The following is a 19,181-nucleotide window of genomic DNA, read 5'->3' as shown; positions in this document are numbered from 1 at the left end:
TTAACTGAAGAGAGGAAATGGAAAAAGAATGCAAATGATTTTCAGATCATCCCAGAGGTCGGGGTTAGCCTCCTCCATTCTACATGAGGGTAGATGTCCTGGAATAAGCAATACCATTTATTCCACCTCAACTGCCCAGCCACTGTTTAACACAGGTTCTCCTTGCAGCATCTGGGAGGGTTTAAAAAAAGTCTCCACAAGAAGTAGGGTGTGGGAAGGTGCTAGTATCCGGCCATAGGCCATGACAACCGTGAAAGAGGGAATGTTTGGACTGCTCACAGAAACAACTTTGACCTCCAAGGGCAGGCCAAAGACTAGAGAGGATAACCCTTTGTCCATGTTAATGCTAGAGATGCTTGCCACCCTTAACTGGTTGATGGGGTCGGGGGAGGAGGAGGCTGATACTGTGGAATCTTCCCAGTACTCCCTCAGTTAAGTGGAATGACTGGATTAGATGATCTCTGACGTTCCTTCCAGATCTGACATTTTGTGACTATATTATCTAGTATTGGAAGGGCCCACTGTTACTCCAGAGAGCTTAAGACAGTTTTTTAATCTGCCGTGGTCCCCCTCCAGCAGAGAAGGGCGGGAAGAGAATTGGCTCTAAGTTTCGCCCGGAGAGTGAGGCTCTGCCTTAAACAGGAAACCACAACCACCTAGAAAATGGAGCCGTCGACTCTAGAAACTACAATTCCCAGCGGCCTTCACGCAGAGCGTGCGCAGGAGTGGGTCAGGCGAGTCAGCCTATCCTGCTTTGCCTTCCCTTCCCGACATGCTTTACGGGTTCTTCGGCTTCCTTGATTCCTACACCCTCGCTAAGTTTCCTGTTTCCAGTATACTTCGTGGCGGCGGACTGCAACTCCCAGCATGCTGACAAGCTGGATTCGTTATTGAGCTTCCGCCTTACAATTAAACTACATTTCCCAGAAAGCCGCTGGGAGGTGCTGAGGCCCCTTGTGCCGCGGTGACGGACGGAGGCTCAGCGGTGCAGCGGTAAGCGGAGGTGAGGGCTCTGCGGCCCAGAGGTGTCGCATTTCAGAGGCTCGTCCGGGATGCAGGTGCGGGAGAAACCTTCCTTTTGCCTGGCTGTGGCTCAGTCGCCTCCCCGGGGTTTCTCAGCACCGGAAGCTTGGAGCGGGTGGGTGCCGAAGACTGCTGGGACATGACGATGTCCGGAATCCGGATCCGCACCCGGAGTGAGGCTGGCGGGAGAAACCTTGGAGTCGTGACTTGAGGGGGTAGCCGTTCTACCACACTACCTTGCACGACGCCTTCAGAGCACGCAGTGAAAGCCCCACTGCGGAAGGTGCACCATCCTCTCCAGAGTGTGGAGGCAAGGGAGGCAAAGGTCTAGAGGGCGTGCAAGTTGCTGTAGTCTGGGCTGGCTCCTGGGATCATCTCCCAGAGCCTCAGACCTGGAACGACCGTTAAGAGACTCAATGCAGCAATCACGCAGGAGACTTGGGTCTTAAGATTGGCCCTGCTTCTATCAAAGTATATGAACTAGGGCAACTCACCTCAGCTCTTGGTTTCCTTGTCTGTAAAAGAGGCTGTATGATACTCGCACCTGGCAACCTCCCTCACTGGGAGGTGTGCAGACCAAATGCCAGTAAATACTGAAATTACCAGCATTAGGTTTGTCACAAAGCAGTGCTCCGTAAGCGTTTGTTGAATCTGAATAGGGAGACTTAGGACCTTATGTTCAACCAGCATTAATAGAAAATAACATTAGGCCTTTTTTTTTTTAATACTCTACTGAGACTTATAAAGAAGGAAAACGAACCAATGTCTCACTGTTCTGATAAACCAGTCGATATTTTTTAAAAATGCACATGGCTAGAAAATGCAAACATTATGGGAAGGAACAAAATGGAAAGTAACAGCCCTCCCAATCAGTTTGTCCCCCAAAGCAAGTACTTTATTTAGTTTCCTGTTTCCCTACCATAAACATGTGTGCCTGTGCTGGAATATATATTAAATTTACCTAAAAGGGATAATACTATTCACATTATTCTGCCCTTGCTTTGTTAAAATATTAAAAATAATTTAGATGACACAACAACCCTGTAAATTTTTATGGATGATGAAACTAAAGCTCAGTAGTTAAGTAAGTTGCCCAGGGTCACACGGTAAGACGATGGCAGAGCAGAACTAGAATCCAGGTGGTCTGATCCCCCAGTCCAGGGCTTTTTATGCCTTTATAGTACACTTTATTTACTTATTTATTTATTTTTTTTTTAATTTTTTTTTTTATGTGACCGGTAAGGGGATCGCAACCCTTGCCTTGGTGTTGCCCGCACCGCGCTCAGCCTGTGAGCGCACCGGCCATCCCTATATAGGATCCGAACCCGTGGCCTTGGTGTTATCAGCACCGCACTCTCCCAAGTGAGCCACAGGGCCGGCCCTATAGTACACTTTATTTGTACTGTGAAGTTAGGGGGTTTTTTTGTTTTGTTTTATTTTTTAAAGATGACCGGTAGGGGATCTTAACACTTGACTTGGTGTTGTCAGCACCATGCTCACCCAGTGAGCTAACTGGCCATCCCCGTGTGGGATCCGAACCCAGGGCCTTGGTGTTATCAGCACCACACTCTCCCGAGTGAGCCACAGGGCCGGCCCTATAGTACACTTTATTTGTACTGTGAAGTTAGGGGGTTTTTTTGTTTTGTTTTATTTTTTAAAGATGACCGGTAGGGGATCTTAACACTTGACTTGGTGTTGTCAGCACCATGCTCACCCAGTGAGCTAACTGGCCATCCCCGTGTGGGATCCGAACCCAGGGCCTTGGTGTTATCAGCACCACACTCTCCCAAGTGAGCCACAGGCCAGCCCAAGTTAGGGGTTTTTTTAATCTATAAAATGAAATTAATGGTACCTTCTTCGTTGGTTATCCTTAGACTTAAATGAGATGATACGGTAAAGCACTTAGATGGCACTTGAAAGGTAGCACTTACTATTTTTGCTCTCAGTTCTCTTACTAGCCCATTAATATAGTCCATCATCCACAATTGGGAAGTTTAGAGCACATACTTGGTTGGAAATTTAGGGTCCAATAATCTTAGAGTCTGGCCCTGGGTCCTTTTCTTTTAGAAAAGAAGCTATTAGGGGACTGACCAGTTAGCTCAGTTGGCTAGAGCACGGTGTGTTTTTTTTTATTCAAACATAACTGATTATATTTGTGGGATACAGAGGTGAATATCAATACCTGCATACAATATGTGATCAAATCAGAATAACTAGTATACTCATCATTATAAAACGTAATCATTCTTTGTGACCTTTAACCAATTTCTTACTAACCCCTCCTCCTCTCCCCCTCCCCCTTTCCAACCTCTGGTAACCACAGTCCTGATTTCTCCTTTTGAAAGTTCAATGTATTATTGCGATTGTTGTACCTTTCTTTCTTTTTTATTTACTTATTTTTTAGCTCCCACTTATGAGTAAGGACATACAGTATCTCTCTTTCTGTGCCTGGGTTATTTCACTTAACATGGTTTTTTCCAAGCTCACCATATTGGTGAGAATGGCAGAATCTCATTCTTTTTTTTTTTTTTTTTTTTTTAAAAAGATGACCAGTAAGGGGATCTTAACCCTTGACTTGGTGTTGTGAGCACCACACTCAGCCAGTGAGCTAACCGGCCATCCATATATGGGATCCGAACCCAGGGCCTTGGTGTTATCAGCACCGCACTCTCCCAAGTGAGCCACAGGCCGGCCCAGAATCTCATTCTTTTTTATGGCTGAGTAGTATTCCATTGTGTATATATACCACATTTTCCTTGTCCAGTCATCTGTCAATGGACATTTAGTTTGGTTCCATATCTTGGCTATTGTAAATAGAGCCGTGATAAACAAAGCAAATGCGGATATCCCTCTGACATGATGGTTTCCATTCCTTTGGGTATATTTTCAGCACTGGGATTGCTGGATTGTATGGCAGTTCTATCTGTAGTTGTTTGAGAAACCTCCATACTGTTTTCCCATAGTGGCTGTACTAATTTGCAGTCCCACCAACAGTGTAACAGGGTTCCCCTTTTCCGCGTCCTCGCCAGCATTGTTATTCCCTGTCTTTTTGATAATAGCCAGTCTAACTGGGGTGAGATGATATCTCAGTGTGGTTTTGATTTGCATTTTCCTGATGCTTAGTGATGTTGAGCATTTGTTATGTCTCTGTTGGCCATTTGTATGTCTTCCTTTGAGAAATCTCTATTCAGTAGAGCGCAGCATTGTAACACCAAGGTCAAGGGTTTGGATCTCTAAACCAGCCAGCTGCCGGAAAAAAAAAAAAAAGTAAGAAAAGAAGCTATTAGGGAGGAGTGTTTTCTTCCCATCTGAGGATAAGGAATTAGAAGTGGGATAGGGACAATTCAACCCCAATTTTAATCTCTGCTACATTATGTTTGTTTCACCTTATAACTACATGCCTTTTGGCCCTATGCTAGTGTTTTGTTCCTTTACCTGTTTCCTTCCTGCTATTCCTACCCTGCTATTCATGCATTTATTTAATAACTATTTGAGTACTTAATACGTGCCAAGCTCTACTGGGATCTGCTGGATTCAGGAATGAGCTAGATAACATGGCTCCTGGCTTCAATGAATTTTTTGGACTTTGCAGTCAGATATATGTGGGTTTGAATGCTGATTCCCCCACATAGTAGCTTTGTGACCACGGGCAAGTTAACCTATTTCCTCATCTGTAAAGTGAGGATAATATCATCTTGTGAGGATTCAGTGAGATGAGGTCCATTGAGCAACCAAGTAAATGCTTTTAAAAATGTCTCTTCCCTTCTTTCTATGTGCCTGCCCTAGAGCCAACAAGGAAGGTTTCTAAGTCTCTTGCTAGTGAGGGATTTCTCCAACTTCCAGCCATGCGTCTCTCTGCCCTGCTGGCCTTGGCATCTAAGGTCAGTTTGCCTCCCCACTATCGCTATGGTATGAGCCGCCCAGGCTCCCTGGCAGACAAGAGGAAGAACCCCCCAGGGACAAGGAGGCGCCGGGTAGTCGTGGAACCCATCTCTGATGAAGACTGGCATCTGTTTTGTGGGGATATGGTGAGAGCCTCAGAGGGAGGGCAGAATGACTGGGAGGCTCCTGGGCAAGGATCCCCCTCCCTGACCCTTATGTCTTCCCACAGGTGGAGGTCCTAGAAGGCAAGGATGCTGGGAAGCAGGGCAAAGTGGTTCAAGTTATCCGACAGCGAAACTGGGTAGTCCTGGAAGGACTAAACACAGTAAGTGAAGAGAGAGGATGGGGATGCTCAGGAAGCCTGTTCCATCAGCACAGTGCAGCAGGAGACTAGCCGAGAGGATGGTGGTACAACTAAACCTTCTACTCTTCAACTTGTGCTGAAAGCACTCAGCAGCAATGGGCAAGCCGCATTCACACCCCTTCCTTTCTGATACCCCCCCCACCCCAAACAGCATTACCGCTACATTGGCAAGACCAAGGATTACCGGGGAACCATGATCCCTAGTGAAGCCCCGTTGCTCCATCGCCAGGTCAAACTTGTGGATCCCGTGGACAGGCAAGCACATGGGGCTCTGGTCAGAGGGTTTCTCCCCTCTGAGTCCACAAAAGTGTTGATCATAGCTGGGAGTGGGCAGCCCATTTATCCAATGGGAATGGTGGGTTGGATGCTCTGGAAATTGAGAAGGGCCATCGCATGACTCCCATGGGTAATCCCAATACAGAGGTAGAGAAACAAAGTGGTGACCTTGGTGTTTTCAACCACTGACTACACTTTTGGGTTGGAAGATGGCAGGGGACCTGGCTCCAGGCTGAGCTAGCTCATCTCTTCTATCCACCAGGAAGCCTACTGAGATTGAATGGAGATTTACTGAGGCAGGAGAGCGGGTGCGAGTCTCCACGAGATCAGGGAGAATTATCCCCAAACCTGAATTTCCAAGAGCCGATGGCATTGTCCCTGAAGCATGGATTGGTGAGGCTTGATGATGGGCAGGAAGGTGAGGGATGGGGTGGTAAGAATGAGAGTAAGGGATGTTAAGAAGACAAGTTGGCAAGCCCTCCTACCCATCTCCTTTCCTCTGGCTCAACAGATGGCCCCAAAGACACATCAGTGGAAGATGCTCTAGAAAGAACCTATGTGCCCCGACTAAAGACACTAGAGGAGGAGGTGATGGAGGCAATGGGGATCGAGGAAACCCGGAAACATAAGAAAGTCTACTGGTATTGAGCCTGGGGAGAGCTTCTCCCCACCTGTGTCTTAGCTTTGAAGGGTGGGGCACCTCTTCTTCAGATGCTAATAAAGTGCCATGAGTTTTCCTGTGTGCTGCTGCTATCTCTGGTAGAATGGCACCCCAACCCCAATATACTCCTTTCAAGGACTGAAGGGAAGGAACATCTTTCCTGATGTCATGACAGAACCTAGACGAAGTTTGCCAGTCTTAAGGCAGGCCTCCCAAGGGGCAGGGACTGCAGATTCTGGGATGGAAACCAAAGGGAGAGAGTGGTTCCCTCCATGAATACCTTGGAGTAACAGAAGCTACTGCCCAGGCCACCTATTAGGGAGGGCAGTGGGGTATGAGACCTAATTGTAGTACCTCTGCAGGAGCACCATAGGGAGGGTACACATCTGTCTTTTTCTCTACTTGCAGAAATGGAAAGGAAATAAACATTTCCATTTTTTAATAAATTAAAGATAAAATTTTACACATTACATAACACACGGAGGGAAAGAAAAGGTATGAAACTGAAGGTTTGTGGTGAACCAGGATTCCAGGGAGGATGCAGGATGCTTTTCTTTGGGTGAGGAGGTGCACTCTGCCACAGTGTGCCATCCAGGTGGTTTCAGATGGGATCTGAGACATGCCCTTCCTCAGGCTGTGTCAGCTGTCTTCAGTCTCCAGAACAGAGAAGGCCTGACCCAGGGGCATCTTAGTGGCCACCAGAACCAGATTTCTGGGTGAGAGTTCAGGGCTGAAGATGGGCAGGAGCTCAGCATGGAAGCCTGGGAGAAAGGCAGAGCTAATCAGAAGGGGAGAAATGAACCAAACTCTCACTCAGCAACTTCCTGCCCAGCCAGTAGGCACAGCCCCTCTTCTAAATGGGGGAGGCTCCAGGGGCACTAAGGAAACCCTTCTCTGTGAGGAACGTGGGTGCCCAAGGCGCTGACCTTGGAGGCAGTTTCAAGCACTGTAACTTCTCAATGCCTGGGAATCTTCCTTAAAATGTACCTCAGACCAGCCAACCACCTCAAAAAAAGAAAAAACCCACCTCACGGAGGTACCGCCAAAGTCTGATTCAGTAGGAATCTGCATTTTTAAACAAATTCCCCACCCCACCCTACTGGTGACTCTGGAGCAGGTGGTCCAAGAATCACCACAGTGATGAATCAGGCCCAGCAGATGAGGGGACTAGGACTAGAAGGACGAGCCCCTGAACTCCAGCCCCTCTGGCCCTGGGTCCCTACTGTAGGCCACCCTCACCTTGCTCCTGAAGGTAGAGCAGCCGGTCCAGTAGAATCAGTGTCTCAACCAGTGGGGCCAGCAGCAGGGCCAGGCTGAAGAAGGCCACCACACGGTTCTCCTGGGCCTGGTGGGCCTGAAGGGCAGCTAGATTCAATGGAAGCTGGGGGTCCAGCCCCACTCGCTGTAGCCCCCGCTGCACATATCTGTGGGATCAGCCACAGACAGCTGTTTGGTTTTAGGAACCTCCACCTCCCACTTAAGCTTCACTTGTTCCTAATTCAATTCCAACTTTGCTTGATCTACTGCCCTAATACGTGTTTTTAAATGTTTCTCTGGCTGTGAGCTGTCTGCCCAATAGCAAATTGATCCAAAAATTTATTTTCAACCAGTTCTGAAACTGTTCTGAAATGTTAGTTCAGCCAATTATTTAGCCATATTTTTAACATTTGGAAAAACTCTGTATTTCTTTGATAGTCTCCTGATAAAAGAGGGACAATTCCCTTTTAAAGAAATTTTGAGAAGTTGCCCCTGTCAAAGAACTCAAAATCACTCCTTTGGGCTCATTTAGATTTCCTTTAGGACATGCCAACAAGTGAGGGTGTGAGGGAAATCAGATTTCCAGTTGGTGATGCTCCCCCCTCCCCGCCCCCCACTTCCCCAACCTTACTCTTCAATCTTGAGCTCGTGGACCCTGGGGATCCCTTGCACGCCTGGCCTACGGAGCTCAGGTCGGGCACATCGGATGACTGTCTCCAGCACTGCACGGTAGCAGTGGGTTCGGAGGCCAGGGCCTTCTTTCTGTAGTCTCTCAGCGTATTCTTCCAGGGCATGGCAGGCCCCTTCGCGAAGCCTGTAGGGCAGTTCATACCCAGGCAGCCCAGCCACCCATTGACTTAATGGATAGCTGCCAGGGTCACTCAGCTTCATGTAGCAGCAACCCACTGAGGCCAGGGCCACCACCTCAGGGCAGCAGGAGAAGTGCCTCAGCAAGGCAACGCTCAGATCCCCACAGGCATGGAGGCCTGTTAGCAGCAAGCGGGCCCCACCCTGACATGGGTTCTCCAGTGGAAGCAGAAGCTCCTTGCACACAGCTGTGGGGTCCACCCACCTAACCACATGGTATGGGGAGTAGCGAGGGCCAGTCTGGACCACCTGTGGAGGCAGGAAATGAGAAAGGCAGAAGGAAAGTCTGTTCACTGTCCCCAGGCACCTCATGCCACAGGAAGGGACCTGTGTTACTTCCTTAGGAGGAATGTGGGAGAGAAGCTGGGGCACGGGAGAGAAGCTGGGGCACAGGATAGAGCTGGACCATGAATTGGGAGACATGATAAATTCTGGGCCTACCATTACAAACACTACATCTTTTCAACTCTGAAACCCACTTTTCTTATTTGTAGGGAGACTAATACCTGACTGGCCACTTTCCAGGTTGTTGTGAGGACATATCAGCGTGGAAGGCACTTTGTAACTAGAAAGTACCTGTCAGATGTGGGGTGACTTTGGGGAGGGGAGAACCTTTCGGGAAAGAGGTAGCAAATATATGTAGGGACCATACCCTCTCAAGCCGAGAAACTTGGAAGAGAAGAAACTTGCCCAATACCAACCAAGCAGTTCTGCGGTCCAGGCTGCAGTCGAGGCTCCTACAGTCAGGATGCAGGAAAGGGTGGCCTACCTGCGGGTTCCTCTTCTTCTCTTTCTCCAGAGCCTGCAGGAGCTCCTGGTCCAGGCGCTGGGCTCTCTCCACCAATCTCTGATCCCCTTCAATGCTCTTCACCATCAGTCCCAGCCCCAGAGACATGAAGCGGGAGAGATGGCCCTAGAGTCATGAGAGGGAGGATGAAGACAGCCCTGTTCAGTGCCCTATTAACTGTCACCCTCCCTATCAGTGGCCTTAACACGTAGGTTCCAGGCCTCTCAGGAGGCTTAAATTCTGTCCTGCCTGTTTCTGTCACTTCTCAGCACCTGCTTTCCTGGGCCTATGGCCTGATAACCTGTCTTCCACGTTCTATCCCCATGACTCAAAAAAAAAAAAAAAAAAAAAAAAAAAGCAGTATATTAGGGATCTGGCTCACCTGGCCTGAGCCCACATCCACCACCTGGGTGCAGCCTGTGAGATCACTCAGCTTCTTCACCAACTGAAAGAGGAGGGAGCAAAGGTCTCCTGGCCACTGGATCTTGACTGCCAGAGTAAAACACCCATAATGAAGGTGGAGGAGCCAAAGATGACAGAGGAAGATGGACAGAGAGTGCCCCAGAAGAGACAAAAGATGTGGAAACCAAATGGGGGTTAGGGTGGGTGCTGACCCCAGCTTCGGGCCACTCCCCTTGCTCCTTTGGTCAGTGATTCAGCCTCCCACACAGAACAAGAAGAGCCATGCTGTGAAGCCATGAGCAAATTGTGGAGATGTGAGAACAGGAATAGGACAATGATTCAGACCAAGCTTCCAACCAACTCCACAACAGGATGAAAAAAAAACCCTAGCATCAAGATATGATTATATTATGTCTGCCAAGGAAGGGAAATTCTAGGGTCTCTGGTCCAGCATCTGAGGTAAGGAGCACACGTCTTTGCAACCCACAGACTCTCAGACATCACCTATACTCTAGCCATCTCCTCACCTCTCCCAACCTCCGGATCTCATGCTGCTTCTTGGGCCTGACATGTTTCCGGAATGGAGGTGTTAGTCGGGAGCTCTGGCTGGGGTTCTCCGAGAACTCTGAGGGGGTCTGAAAGCCAGGCGTCCGGGTAAAGGCCAGGGCATAGGCTGTGGACTTCAGGGCCAGAAGGGTGAGTGGCCACACCGACCTGTAGCTGAAATAGTCCAGGCCTCCAGTGAATAGTCCATAGCATCATGAGCATACCAGTTTACAACCCAGGGACCCAGGAAGACCTTGAGAGACTCTCTGAGTGATGGCTTGCTGTGGGGCTCAGTGCCTTGAGTTCCCCAGCACAGGGCCCTTCTAGCCCATACCTGACTACCTCCCCATCCCCCGGCATTCCCAGCAGCAATGTGGCCAGCTGCGGTGGGTTCAGTCCATCCAATGCTTCCTGCCAGGAGCAAGGGAGTGTGTCCCACAGGTTGTCTGTGAAAAACTCCTGTAGGAGAAGGGCAGAAGCAATCAGCAGGCTACTACCATTCCTGTTCTTTCTTGCCACACTCCCATTTCCCCTTGTCGTTGCCTACTTCTTCCTCAGAGCCCAGACTACATTCTGGACACATCTCTCCTTTTAGCAATTTCTCCACTTATTTTGGTCTGTTTTCTCTACTCAGCTGAACTTAAGGGGAGGAATGGTGTCTTCTTTGCATCCACATCTCCTATCACTTACCAGAGTGACTGACACACAACACAGTACTATATTATCGTTTAGTAACCTGCCATTATACGTGCCAGACACGTGTATTTTTATTCATTCATTTGTTCACCACAAGTTCTGGGGCTCTGTTTTGATTATACACCAAGGTCTATTCTATTCTATTCTATGCTCAGGGGGTACAACAGTGAACCAAAGAGACAAGATTCTTGCTCTTGTAGTTTACATAAAAAAAATATGGGCTGGCCAGTTAGCTCAGTTGTTTAGAATGTGGTGCTAATAACACCAATGTCCAGAGTTTGACCCCTGTATTGGCCAGCTAATAAAAGAAAAATGATAATAACAATTGCAGATAACATCAAATGCCACAGACAACAAAACACTGGCAAAACAGTAATCTAGTAGAGAGTTTGACCCAGGACTACTTTAGATAGAGTGACGAGGGAAGACTTGTCTGAGGAGTTGATACTTGAGCTGACATTTGAATCAAGAACAGAAATCAAGCATGTAAAGAATACTGGTAATAGTAAACACACACTTATGCCAGGCAGTACTGTAAACATTTGATATGTATTAATGCATGTAATCCTTAAAACAACACAATGAGGTAGGTACTATTTTTATCCCCCATTTTAAAGATGAGGAAACTAAGGCACAGCAACTAAGTAACTTGCTCAAGTCAAAAAGCCAATAAGTAGCAGAACTGGGATTTGAAACCAATTTCACTCTAGAGACCTTGCTCTTAACCATTCTGCTTTATTGCCTTTCTGTGTAGGAAAAGCATTCCAGGCAGATCAGTAAGTGCAAAGGCCCAGATGCCTGCCATATTTGTGGAACAGAAATTAGGCCAGTGTATAGCATAGTGAATGTGGGAGAGAATGAAATGTGACGGGGCTGAAGAGGCAGAAGGGGCCATATCAGATAGGACCTCATAGATAATGGTAAGGAGTCAGAATTTTATCAGAGCACCTAGAAAACAAGCAAGTGTCACGGTCAGATTTACATTTGAAAGATACCAATCTGGCTGCTCAGTGAAGAACTGGTTAGGAGGAGCAGAAGTAAACACAGAGAGATGGATGGATTATGTAGTCCAGAGGAGAGTTGATGGTGCCTTGGCCCTGGGTGGTAGCAATGGAGATGGAGACAGATGAATCTGAGATCTATTCTAAAGATAGAGCCAAGAGGATTTGCTGGAGAATTGGACTGTGGATCAACGAAGGAAAGAGCTAAATCATGGATGACTTCTGGGTTTGTAGTCTGAACAATTCACTGGATGGTGGTGCCATTTACATATCTCATTTATTCTTCACAATGATCCTTCAGACAGAGATCCATTTTGCAGCTGGGGAAACTGGGGCTAGAAGGGGGGGAGAGGGAGCACATAGTAGGGGAGACAGGATCGTAGCCCAAGTCTGTCTGATTCCAAACCTGGAACTGTCCACTACACCACAAAACCAGGAATTCATTCAAAGCTTGGATTAATGAACGTGTATTCTTGGAACACCTTATATATTCCTAGGAGAGTTCAGTGTAGTTGCAGTATGCTCAAATATCCATCCGTTTTATTACCTTGTATTTGGGAAGGTTAAAAAAACAACCCACGTATTAGAAATATTAATATTTACGTCAGCTGATAAAAAGGGAGGATCAGCTTTAACCCCTTCTTGAATAGACAAAAGACTGAAAGTCATAGAAGAAAAGAGATCAGAAGCTAACTCTCCGGATTCTCTCCCTGTCGTGGACACCAGCCAACCACACAACCAAGAGTACCCCGCCCACACCCCTGTGGCCTCACGATGATGTAGGCGTCCAGGATGGAACGGTAGAGCGCCAGGACACGGGTGAGGTTCACAGCTAGCTGCCTCCTCTCCTCGTGAGAGAGTCCCCGGGCGGAGACGCCCGGCATCCTGGGTTCCAGCCGGTGGCGCGGGGAGCGAGAATGCAGTGAGGAGGGATCCAGGGTCGGTACCACGCGGGTCCAGGACCCAGGCTGGGCTCAGCTCTGCAGGCTGAACGGGAAGAAAGAGTTTTGAGTCCGGTCCCCGACTCTGCCCTTCCGGGATCCCATCCTAGGGCTGAAGATTTGAGACTTCCCCCTGACGTCAGATGTCGCGAAAGTGTCAGCGTCGGAGGCAGATGGGGCGGGTCAACAGTGCAATGACGCCACAGTGGCGTGGCCTAGCAGAGCGCCCACGAAGACGGGCGGGCCAAGCTCCAGGTCCTGCCCCTTCCCGTAAACTGCCCTCCTCTCCCGGAAGTGAGGCCCGGTGTCCCCGGCGTGCTGCAGTTCCGGTTTGTCGCGGCCTACCCACACCTTCGAGTTGTACCTCCACCGTGCTAGAAGGGTCGGGGAGCGCATCCCACCCACGCCGCTACCGCTGCCGCCGCTCCTCACACACTCCGAATCCCTGGCCTCCCTCCTGGAGATAGGGGCGCTGCGGGCGCGCGCACGCCGGCCTCCGGCGCGCTCCAACCCACGCGCCTGCCGTCCTGAGCCTCGTCGGCGAGCGCAGATTTCCGCATCCGGCTCCTGACGCTTCCGGTCTTAGCGTAGTCCATCAGGGAGGTAGGTATGTGAGCATATGGGAACTGTCTCCATCGTGGTGGGGACTGGCAAAGTGCTTGGCGCGAGGTGGGCTACCCCGAACCTCGAACACATCCTCACCCTGCTGATATGTGTTGTCAAAGGTCCTTGCTTGGGAGGACTTGGGTGAGACGCATGTGGAGGTCCCCCCCCATAGCCGAGGGAAGAGGGTGCCTGGATTCGTATCTCTATTCGTGGGGCCCGCGCTGCAGATCATCTATGCTATATACCCCTCACTGCTTTCGAGCATACTTAGACGTTTCCTTCCTACGCAGATTATAGAACTCACCTATTCTGGCTTCTTAGACTCACAGAATTCGAGCTCGATAGGCCCTCCAACCCCTCCAGTTTGCAAATGAGACAGACCTAGTGGGGGGAATAGACTTCTTAAGACCATATGGCTGGTGAATTGTGGGGCTTCGCTAGAATCCAGGCTTTCGGGCTCATCCAGCACTCCTTCCATCATTGCACGTTACAGTTACACTTCTCTGAGAGATTGCTCTGATATCTTTCCTCCCTTAAGTGCTACGTTTTTCTCCGAGGCCTGTGGGCCCAATTACCAGAATCACTTTCTTCCCCAAGGTGTACTACAAACCTCCACATGTTGGACAATAAGATTCAGAGGAGAATGAACACCACCCCATCTTCCTTTCATAAGTAAACCATTCTTGCCAATTGCTGTCCCATCATTCACTGTCCTCATGTCTACCTTACTCCTCAATCTCGACTTTGGGAGACCTCCTCCCAAAAAGGCATTAGAAGGAAATGCCAAGCACCGAAACTTTGTCAAGAAGCGGAGGTTCTTGGAACGGCGGGGCTTTCTGAATAGAAAGAATCAGCTCCCTAGCAAGGCACCTAAGCTGCACTCAGAACCTCCAAAGAAAGGGGAAACTGCTACAGTAGATGACACTTGGAAGATCCCTCTTGTCCCAAAAAAGAAGACGGCTGCCTCCAGCAGTGGGACAGAGCAGTCCCTGAACAAGAAAGCTACAGTGTCTTGGCTGACCCCTGCCCCTTCAAAGAAGGCTAATTCTGTTGCAGCTACAGTAGATTTGCTGGGGGAGTTCCAGAGTGCTCTTCCAAAGATTAAGAGCCATCCCACCCGCTCCCAGACAAAGGGCACCCAGAAGAACCGCCCTCAAAAGAATGCCCCACAGAACTCCACCCAAGCTCACTCAGAGAATAAATGCTCTGGAGCATCCCAGAAGTTGCCAAGTAAGATGGTGGCAATTGACTGTGAGATGGTGGGCACAGGCCCCAAAGGGCACATTAGTTCCTTGGCTCGATGTAGCATTGTCAGCTACAGTGGAGATGTCCTTTATGATGAGTACATCCTTCCCCCCTGCCACATCGTGGACTACCGAACCAGATGGAGTGGTATCCGGAAGCAGCACATGGTGAATGCTACGCCATTCAAGATTGCCCAGAGCCAGGTGACACTTATGGGGCGTGATGGTGGCAATGGGTGGGCAGGGCGAGGTCCAAGTCATTTTTCAGCAATGGCCTTCACTCTGGAAAAGTGCCAAAGGATTGTGGAGGGAGGAAGGAGAATATCAGATGATGAAGGTGGCCTCCTATTGGGGTAAGGAGTGGTGAAAGTCGGGAAGGTACAATAACCGGTGTAGCAAACTTCATTAGTCTAGACCTACTTTAGGTCCCAAGTGGGATTGTGATCTGGGAAACTGGGAATATGCATAGAGAAATAACAGCCAGTGATGAAACTGGACAGAGCAGCAAGCATGAGTGTCAGGGGAAAGGGCTCAATTTGGGAATGCCTTACAGTTGCAGTCTAGGTTTGGGAGTGGACAGGTGGAGGGCTTCCCAAGCAAAAAGTAGTTTGGGGCAAGTATGGAAAGTGTTGGTGGTAGAAGAGGACAAGAAGCTGATGGAAGGAGCTGAGGCATACTTGTACAACTAGGACAGGTAGCCTGCAGTGAAGGTGATAAAAAACACAGAGTCAACATGTTGGGATTCTCATCTCACTCATTCTAGCCCTGTGCTGGATATTGGGAGCACAAAAAATGAACAGAAAAGGAGGGTGAACTGGGACAGGTGAAGGAAGAAGTGGAGAGCAAGAGGGGAGCCTGCTGATCTTGGGAAGCCACCAGAGGGCGCCGTTGGTCCACATCTTTGCAATTTCAAGACCACACTCTGCCTTGTCTAAACACACTCTGTTCCAGTAATTTCTTATATGCTAGAACAGTCAGTGAGGAGATGAATCAGAGGTGAAGCAGCTGGTTATTAGAAAAGTCCTGGAAGAGTGGAAGAACATTGTGTACACAAGGGGCACAACTGAGCAAGGCTTGGGAGAAGCAGAAGATGGGATGGGTCTGAGATAGCAAATCTACTCAGCTTTAATGAGGGCTGTGTTCTGAGGTTAATAAAAAATAAAGGTGGTGGTAGGCAGTAAACTGCAGGTGAAGTCAGGAGCAACTGAATACCTAGTCGATTGGACTGCATCTGGTTTTCATCCTAAAGCACTTCCCCAGTGTCCAAGCAGGGCTTATGAAACTAAGGATGTCCAAACGAGTCTGGCCTCTTCAAAGGGGTCCCCTTGGGAGGCCATGCAGGACTGTTGCTCATGTTCACAACCTGCTTGTAACCCCATTTTGGGAATGGCCTTTAGAGTCCATGGCATATTCTTTGATTGTCCTTATTAGTAGTGTGCCCTCATGCTTTAAGATCCTGAAATGGTCAGAAGTCATTTACATCCAAGACTAATGTGACTAAGTTCCCTCTGCAGCCTTGGTCTATAAGTGATTCTTAATCTTTTATGGCTTGTAGACCTTTGAGGAATCTGATGAAAACCACAGACTCTCTCCTCACAAAAGTATCCATGCATATCTACTTGCTTGTAATTTTGGGCTTCCAGTAACTATTGGAGCCCATCTTTGACTTCATGGGTCCCAGCCATGTGTTTAAGGCAAGCATAATGGTAAAGTTAAAGGACTTCAAGTAGCAAGCTGGAACTGAACTAGTTTTTTTTTTTTTTTTTTTTTTTTAAAAGATGACCGGTTAGGGGATCTTAACCCTTGACTTGGTGTTGTCAGCACCACGCTCACCCAGAGAGCAACCAGCCATCCCTATATGGGATCCGAACCCGTGGCCTTGGTGTTATCAGCACCACACTCTCCCGAGTGAGCCACGGGCCGGCCCTGAACTAAATAGTTAATCTGTCATTGGGGTGGAAATTTATGAGAAGGTAAGGAGCCACTGATGATGTAAGTCCAAACAGGGTTATACCATGGAAGTGCCCTATTTTCATTCCAGGGAAGAGGAGATAGATTTCAGGAGAAAGAAAACTTGTGGGAGAGGGCATTTCAAGGATGAGGCAGGTGGGCAATTGGTGAAAAGAACCCAGAACCAACAGCCATGTGGGGCTTTCAGGACATTTGAGTCTTCTCACCACCTCCTCTTCTACGCCTTTTCCAGATCTTGAAGATACTTAGAGGGAAGATAGTGGTGGGGCATGCCATCCACAATGACTTCAAAGCCCTTCAGTACTTTCATCCCAAGTTCCTCACCCGTGACACCTCCCATATCCCCCCCCTCAACCGGAAGGCCAACTGCCCAGAGAATGCCACCATGTCTCTGAAGAGTCTCACTAAGAAGCTGTTGGACCGGGACATCCAGGTAGCCTCTTCACACATGCCAAACACACCCCGCCTCAGCCATCCTCCTTCGGGCTTGGTGGAGGCTCTTATTGCTGCATCTCTCCAGGCTCTGACCCCAGAAGTCCTATGGTTGCAGAGATTCAGGCGGGCTGCTCTGATGGTAACAGCTTTGAGCTAAAGGGCTCAGTAGCCTCTCTCTATCTGTACATAGAGGTAATAACTCCCGTTCTCTACGTCACAGGATGTAACAAAGGATAATCTAGAAAAGGAAAAAAGCTTAATGTAAAACCCTAACTAGGAAGGGAAGAAAGCAAGTAGTAGTAGTAGTGGTGGTATAGAGGACCACGTAGTGGATGCAGGGACCACTCATATATTTCATATGCTTGGCATTCAAGGCAGGGTGGCCCGCCTTGTAGGAAAGTATGGACACGTGTCATAAAGAGAGCAGTTAAGGAACTGGGGAAGATAGAAGACTCAAAAGTCCTGCCTTGATCTGGTGTGTTCTGTTTCTGCAGAACTTAGCATAATACGGCATATACCTGTTGCCACAGAAAGGATTGAGATAGACAATAGCAAAGATACCCTGAAATTGGATAAGGAGTAGGGTCCCACCAGAGTTTTATCTTTGCAGCCCTCTAAGGCAGAAGAAACAGCATGTATAGGGGGCAGAGGAGGGGGAATGTGGGGAGCCAGTTGGGAAGGGAAGAAACAGTCTCTTGTAGCTTCATGCTCTTCTCTTCCTCCCTTGTTCAGGTTGGGAAAAGCGGACATTCCTCTGTGGAAGATGCCCAGGCCACTATGGAGCTGTACAAGTTGGTTGAGGTCGAGTGGGAACAGCACCTAGCCCAGAATCCCCCAAAAGACTAGCAGCAGGGGGGACGCTGGGTATGTGGGGAGGCAGAGGCAGCACCTAGGAGAACCAGGGCAGTGGACCAATGGGCAGCTCTACCATCTCCACACTTTGGAAGCTAGAATTGTTGTCGGGGGAGAGGCTCTACCCCAGACTTAATATCCATTGAAGTTTCACCTCAGGTGTTGTGTCCTGTGTCTGGTTACATGTCCTCTGGAAGGGGGAAGCCTCCATGTCAGAACCCAGCCCTGTACTGTTTACTTCTTAAATGGTGCTAACCACAGGTCCCAGGCACTTTGCATCAGTCAGGCTTTTAACTTTAAAGGGACAGGGCATACTGGGAAATGTAGTTTCCCAAATTGCCTTATCACTAAGATGGCCACGTGACTCATTTTATGCCTTTTGTTCTCAAGTAATTAATAGCACCCTCTTTCACTCAAAAGTATCCTGGTTGGATGATAAAAGAAATGGTCACATTACATTTCACAGACTTTGCTTTTGGCTCAGAGTCTCCATCTAGGCTATGTCAGCATATTGCCTGTTCTTCCCACCTTGATGTCCAGGGGAGCTATCCGTGGTCAGGTTAGTTCCCCTTATGGTTATAAGGCAGCAGAAGTAAAAGTGTAGCTTGGAAATCAATTTTTCTGATTTAGGAAATCAGTCTCTTTCCTAAAGTAATAAAGGATTTATTTAATTTAGGTTCCACATGGTAGGTTAAAAAGAATTTAAAGTGTTTTAATGGTTTTTAGTCTTTTACCTTGCTAGCCCAAGCCTCTAAAAACTCAAATTATTCCCTTGATAAATTTTTATAATGGAAAAACAATTGTGTACTGGTTTCTTTTTAATTTCATGTTAAGTATTTTTGTCACAAGATACCATGAGGCTATAGTTCTTAGGGGGGTTCCCATGGTCTCTGTAGACTGCACTAACTGGGGTCATTGTTTTCTGGGAGTCATCAAAAAGTACTGACCAAGCCTTTGTGTGTAACATATGATGCCTTGTCCTCATCCATACCACAAATCAATGAGCACATCTAAAATGACACCCCAAGCCATTTGAACACCCTCACATAGAGGGTGTGTGACTGGGAGAGTGAGGTAGAGAGTGAATCATTGAGTGGGCAAGAGGGAGGGACAGTGGGGGAGAAAGGGTGCTTGTTGATGCCAGCCTGGTTGCTGCTGCCAGCTCTTCTTTAGTGGCACACACCCTCAACTTGGTAAGGTGAGTCACAGGTCTGACCTTGTGTCCAGGATTACTATCTGCACTCTGTCTTGACAGAATGCTGGCTCCATGTATATACCAGGACTTGTGCCCTCTTGAATGGCTGTTCCGGTTCCGGGCATCAGAGTCACAGTCACAGCTACCTGTAGAAGGGAATTTTCTGCAGCCAAAC

General features: G+C 48.4%; 3 protein-coding genes across 9 annotated transcripts; 2 read left to right on the top strand and 1 right to left on the bottom strand.

Annotated features, from left to right (window-relative positions):
- Positions 1–912: 912 nt before the first annotated feature.
- Positions 913–6,281, top strand: MRPL24 (mitochondrial ribosomal protein L24). 4 transcript variants are annotated; one of them, XM_063106422.1, is made up of 6 exons: positions 913–1,003; positions 4,810–5,051; positions 5,135–5,230; positions 5,421–5,524; positions 5,808–5,938; positions 6,057–6,281. In XM_063106422.1, exons 2-6 carry the CDS (start codon positions 4,869–4,871, stop codon positions 6,191–6,193), a joined length of 651 nt encoding a protein of 216 aa, XP_062962492.1. In that variant the 5' UTR covers positions 913–1,003; positions 4,810–4,868; the 3' UTR covers positions 6,194–6,281. The 4 variants fall into 4 exon arrangements, with proteins under 4 accessions (XP_062962492.1, XP_062962491.1, XP_062962490.1 ...); XM_063106421.1 differs by having other exon boundaries at positions 916–993; XM_063106420.1 differs by having other exon boundaries at positions 952–1,058.
- Positions 6,282–6,651: 370 nt separating this feature from the next.
- Positions 6,652–13,237, bottom strand: METTL25B (methyltransferase like 25B). Of its 3 annotated transcripts, none has more exons than XM_063104880.1 (8): positions 12,536–13,237; positions 10,400–10,524; positions 10,047–10,239; positions 9,500–9,562; positions 9,100–9,243; positions 8,095–8,579; positions 7,446–7,630; positions 6,652–6,967 (listed from the first exon to the last, which is right to left on the bottom strand). In XM_063104880.1, the coding sequence occupies exons 1-8, from the start codon at positions 12,644–12,646 to the stop codon at positions 6,846–6,848; spliced, it is 1,428 nt and encodes a 475-aa protein (XP_062960950.1). In that variant the 5' UTR covers positions 12,647–13,237; the 3' UTR covers positions 6,652–6,845. The 3 variants fall into 3 exon arrangements, with proteins under 3 accessions (XP_062960950.1, XP_062960951.1, XP_062960953.1); XM_063104881.1 differs by having other exon boundaries at positions 10,047–10,233; XM_063104883.1 differs by having other exon boundaries at positions 6,884–6,967; positions 7,446–7,560.
- Positions 13,001–18,576, top strand: ISG20L2 (interferon stimulated exonuclease gene 20 like 2). 2 transcript variants are annotated; one of them, XM_063104884.1, is made up of 4 exons: positions 13,001–13,306; positions 13,907–14,757; positions 16,757–16,957; positions 17,692–18,576. In XM_063104884.1, exons 2-4 carry the CDS (start codon positions 14,026–14,028, stop codon positions 17,803–17,805), a joined length of 1,047 nt encoding a protein of 348 aa, XP_062960954.1. In that variant the 5' UTR covers positions 13,001–13,306; positions 13,907–14,025; the 3' UTR covers positions 17,806–18,576. The 2 variants fall into 2 exon arrangements, with proteins under 2 accessions (XP_062960954.1, XP_062960955.1); XM_063104885.1 differs by having other exon boundaries at positions 13,001–13,310.
- The last annotated feature ends 605 nt before the right edge of the window (positions 18,577–19,181 follow it).

The sequence above is a fragment of the Cynocephalus volans genome, chromosome 8, assembly GCF_027409185.1.
Source record: "Cynocephalus volans isolate mCynVol1 chromosome 8, mCynVol1.pri, whole genome shotgun sequence".
NCBI lineage: Eukaryota > Metazoa > Chordata > Mammalia > Dermoptera > Cynocephalidae > Cynocephalus > Cynocephalus volans.
The sequence above is the reverse complement of the archived record's forward strand: the minus strand, read 5'-3'. Positions and strand labels throughout refer to the sequence as shown.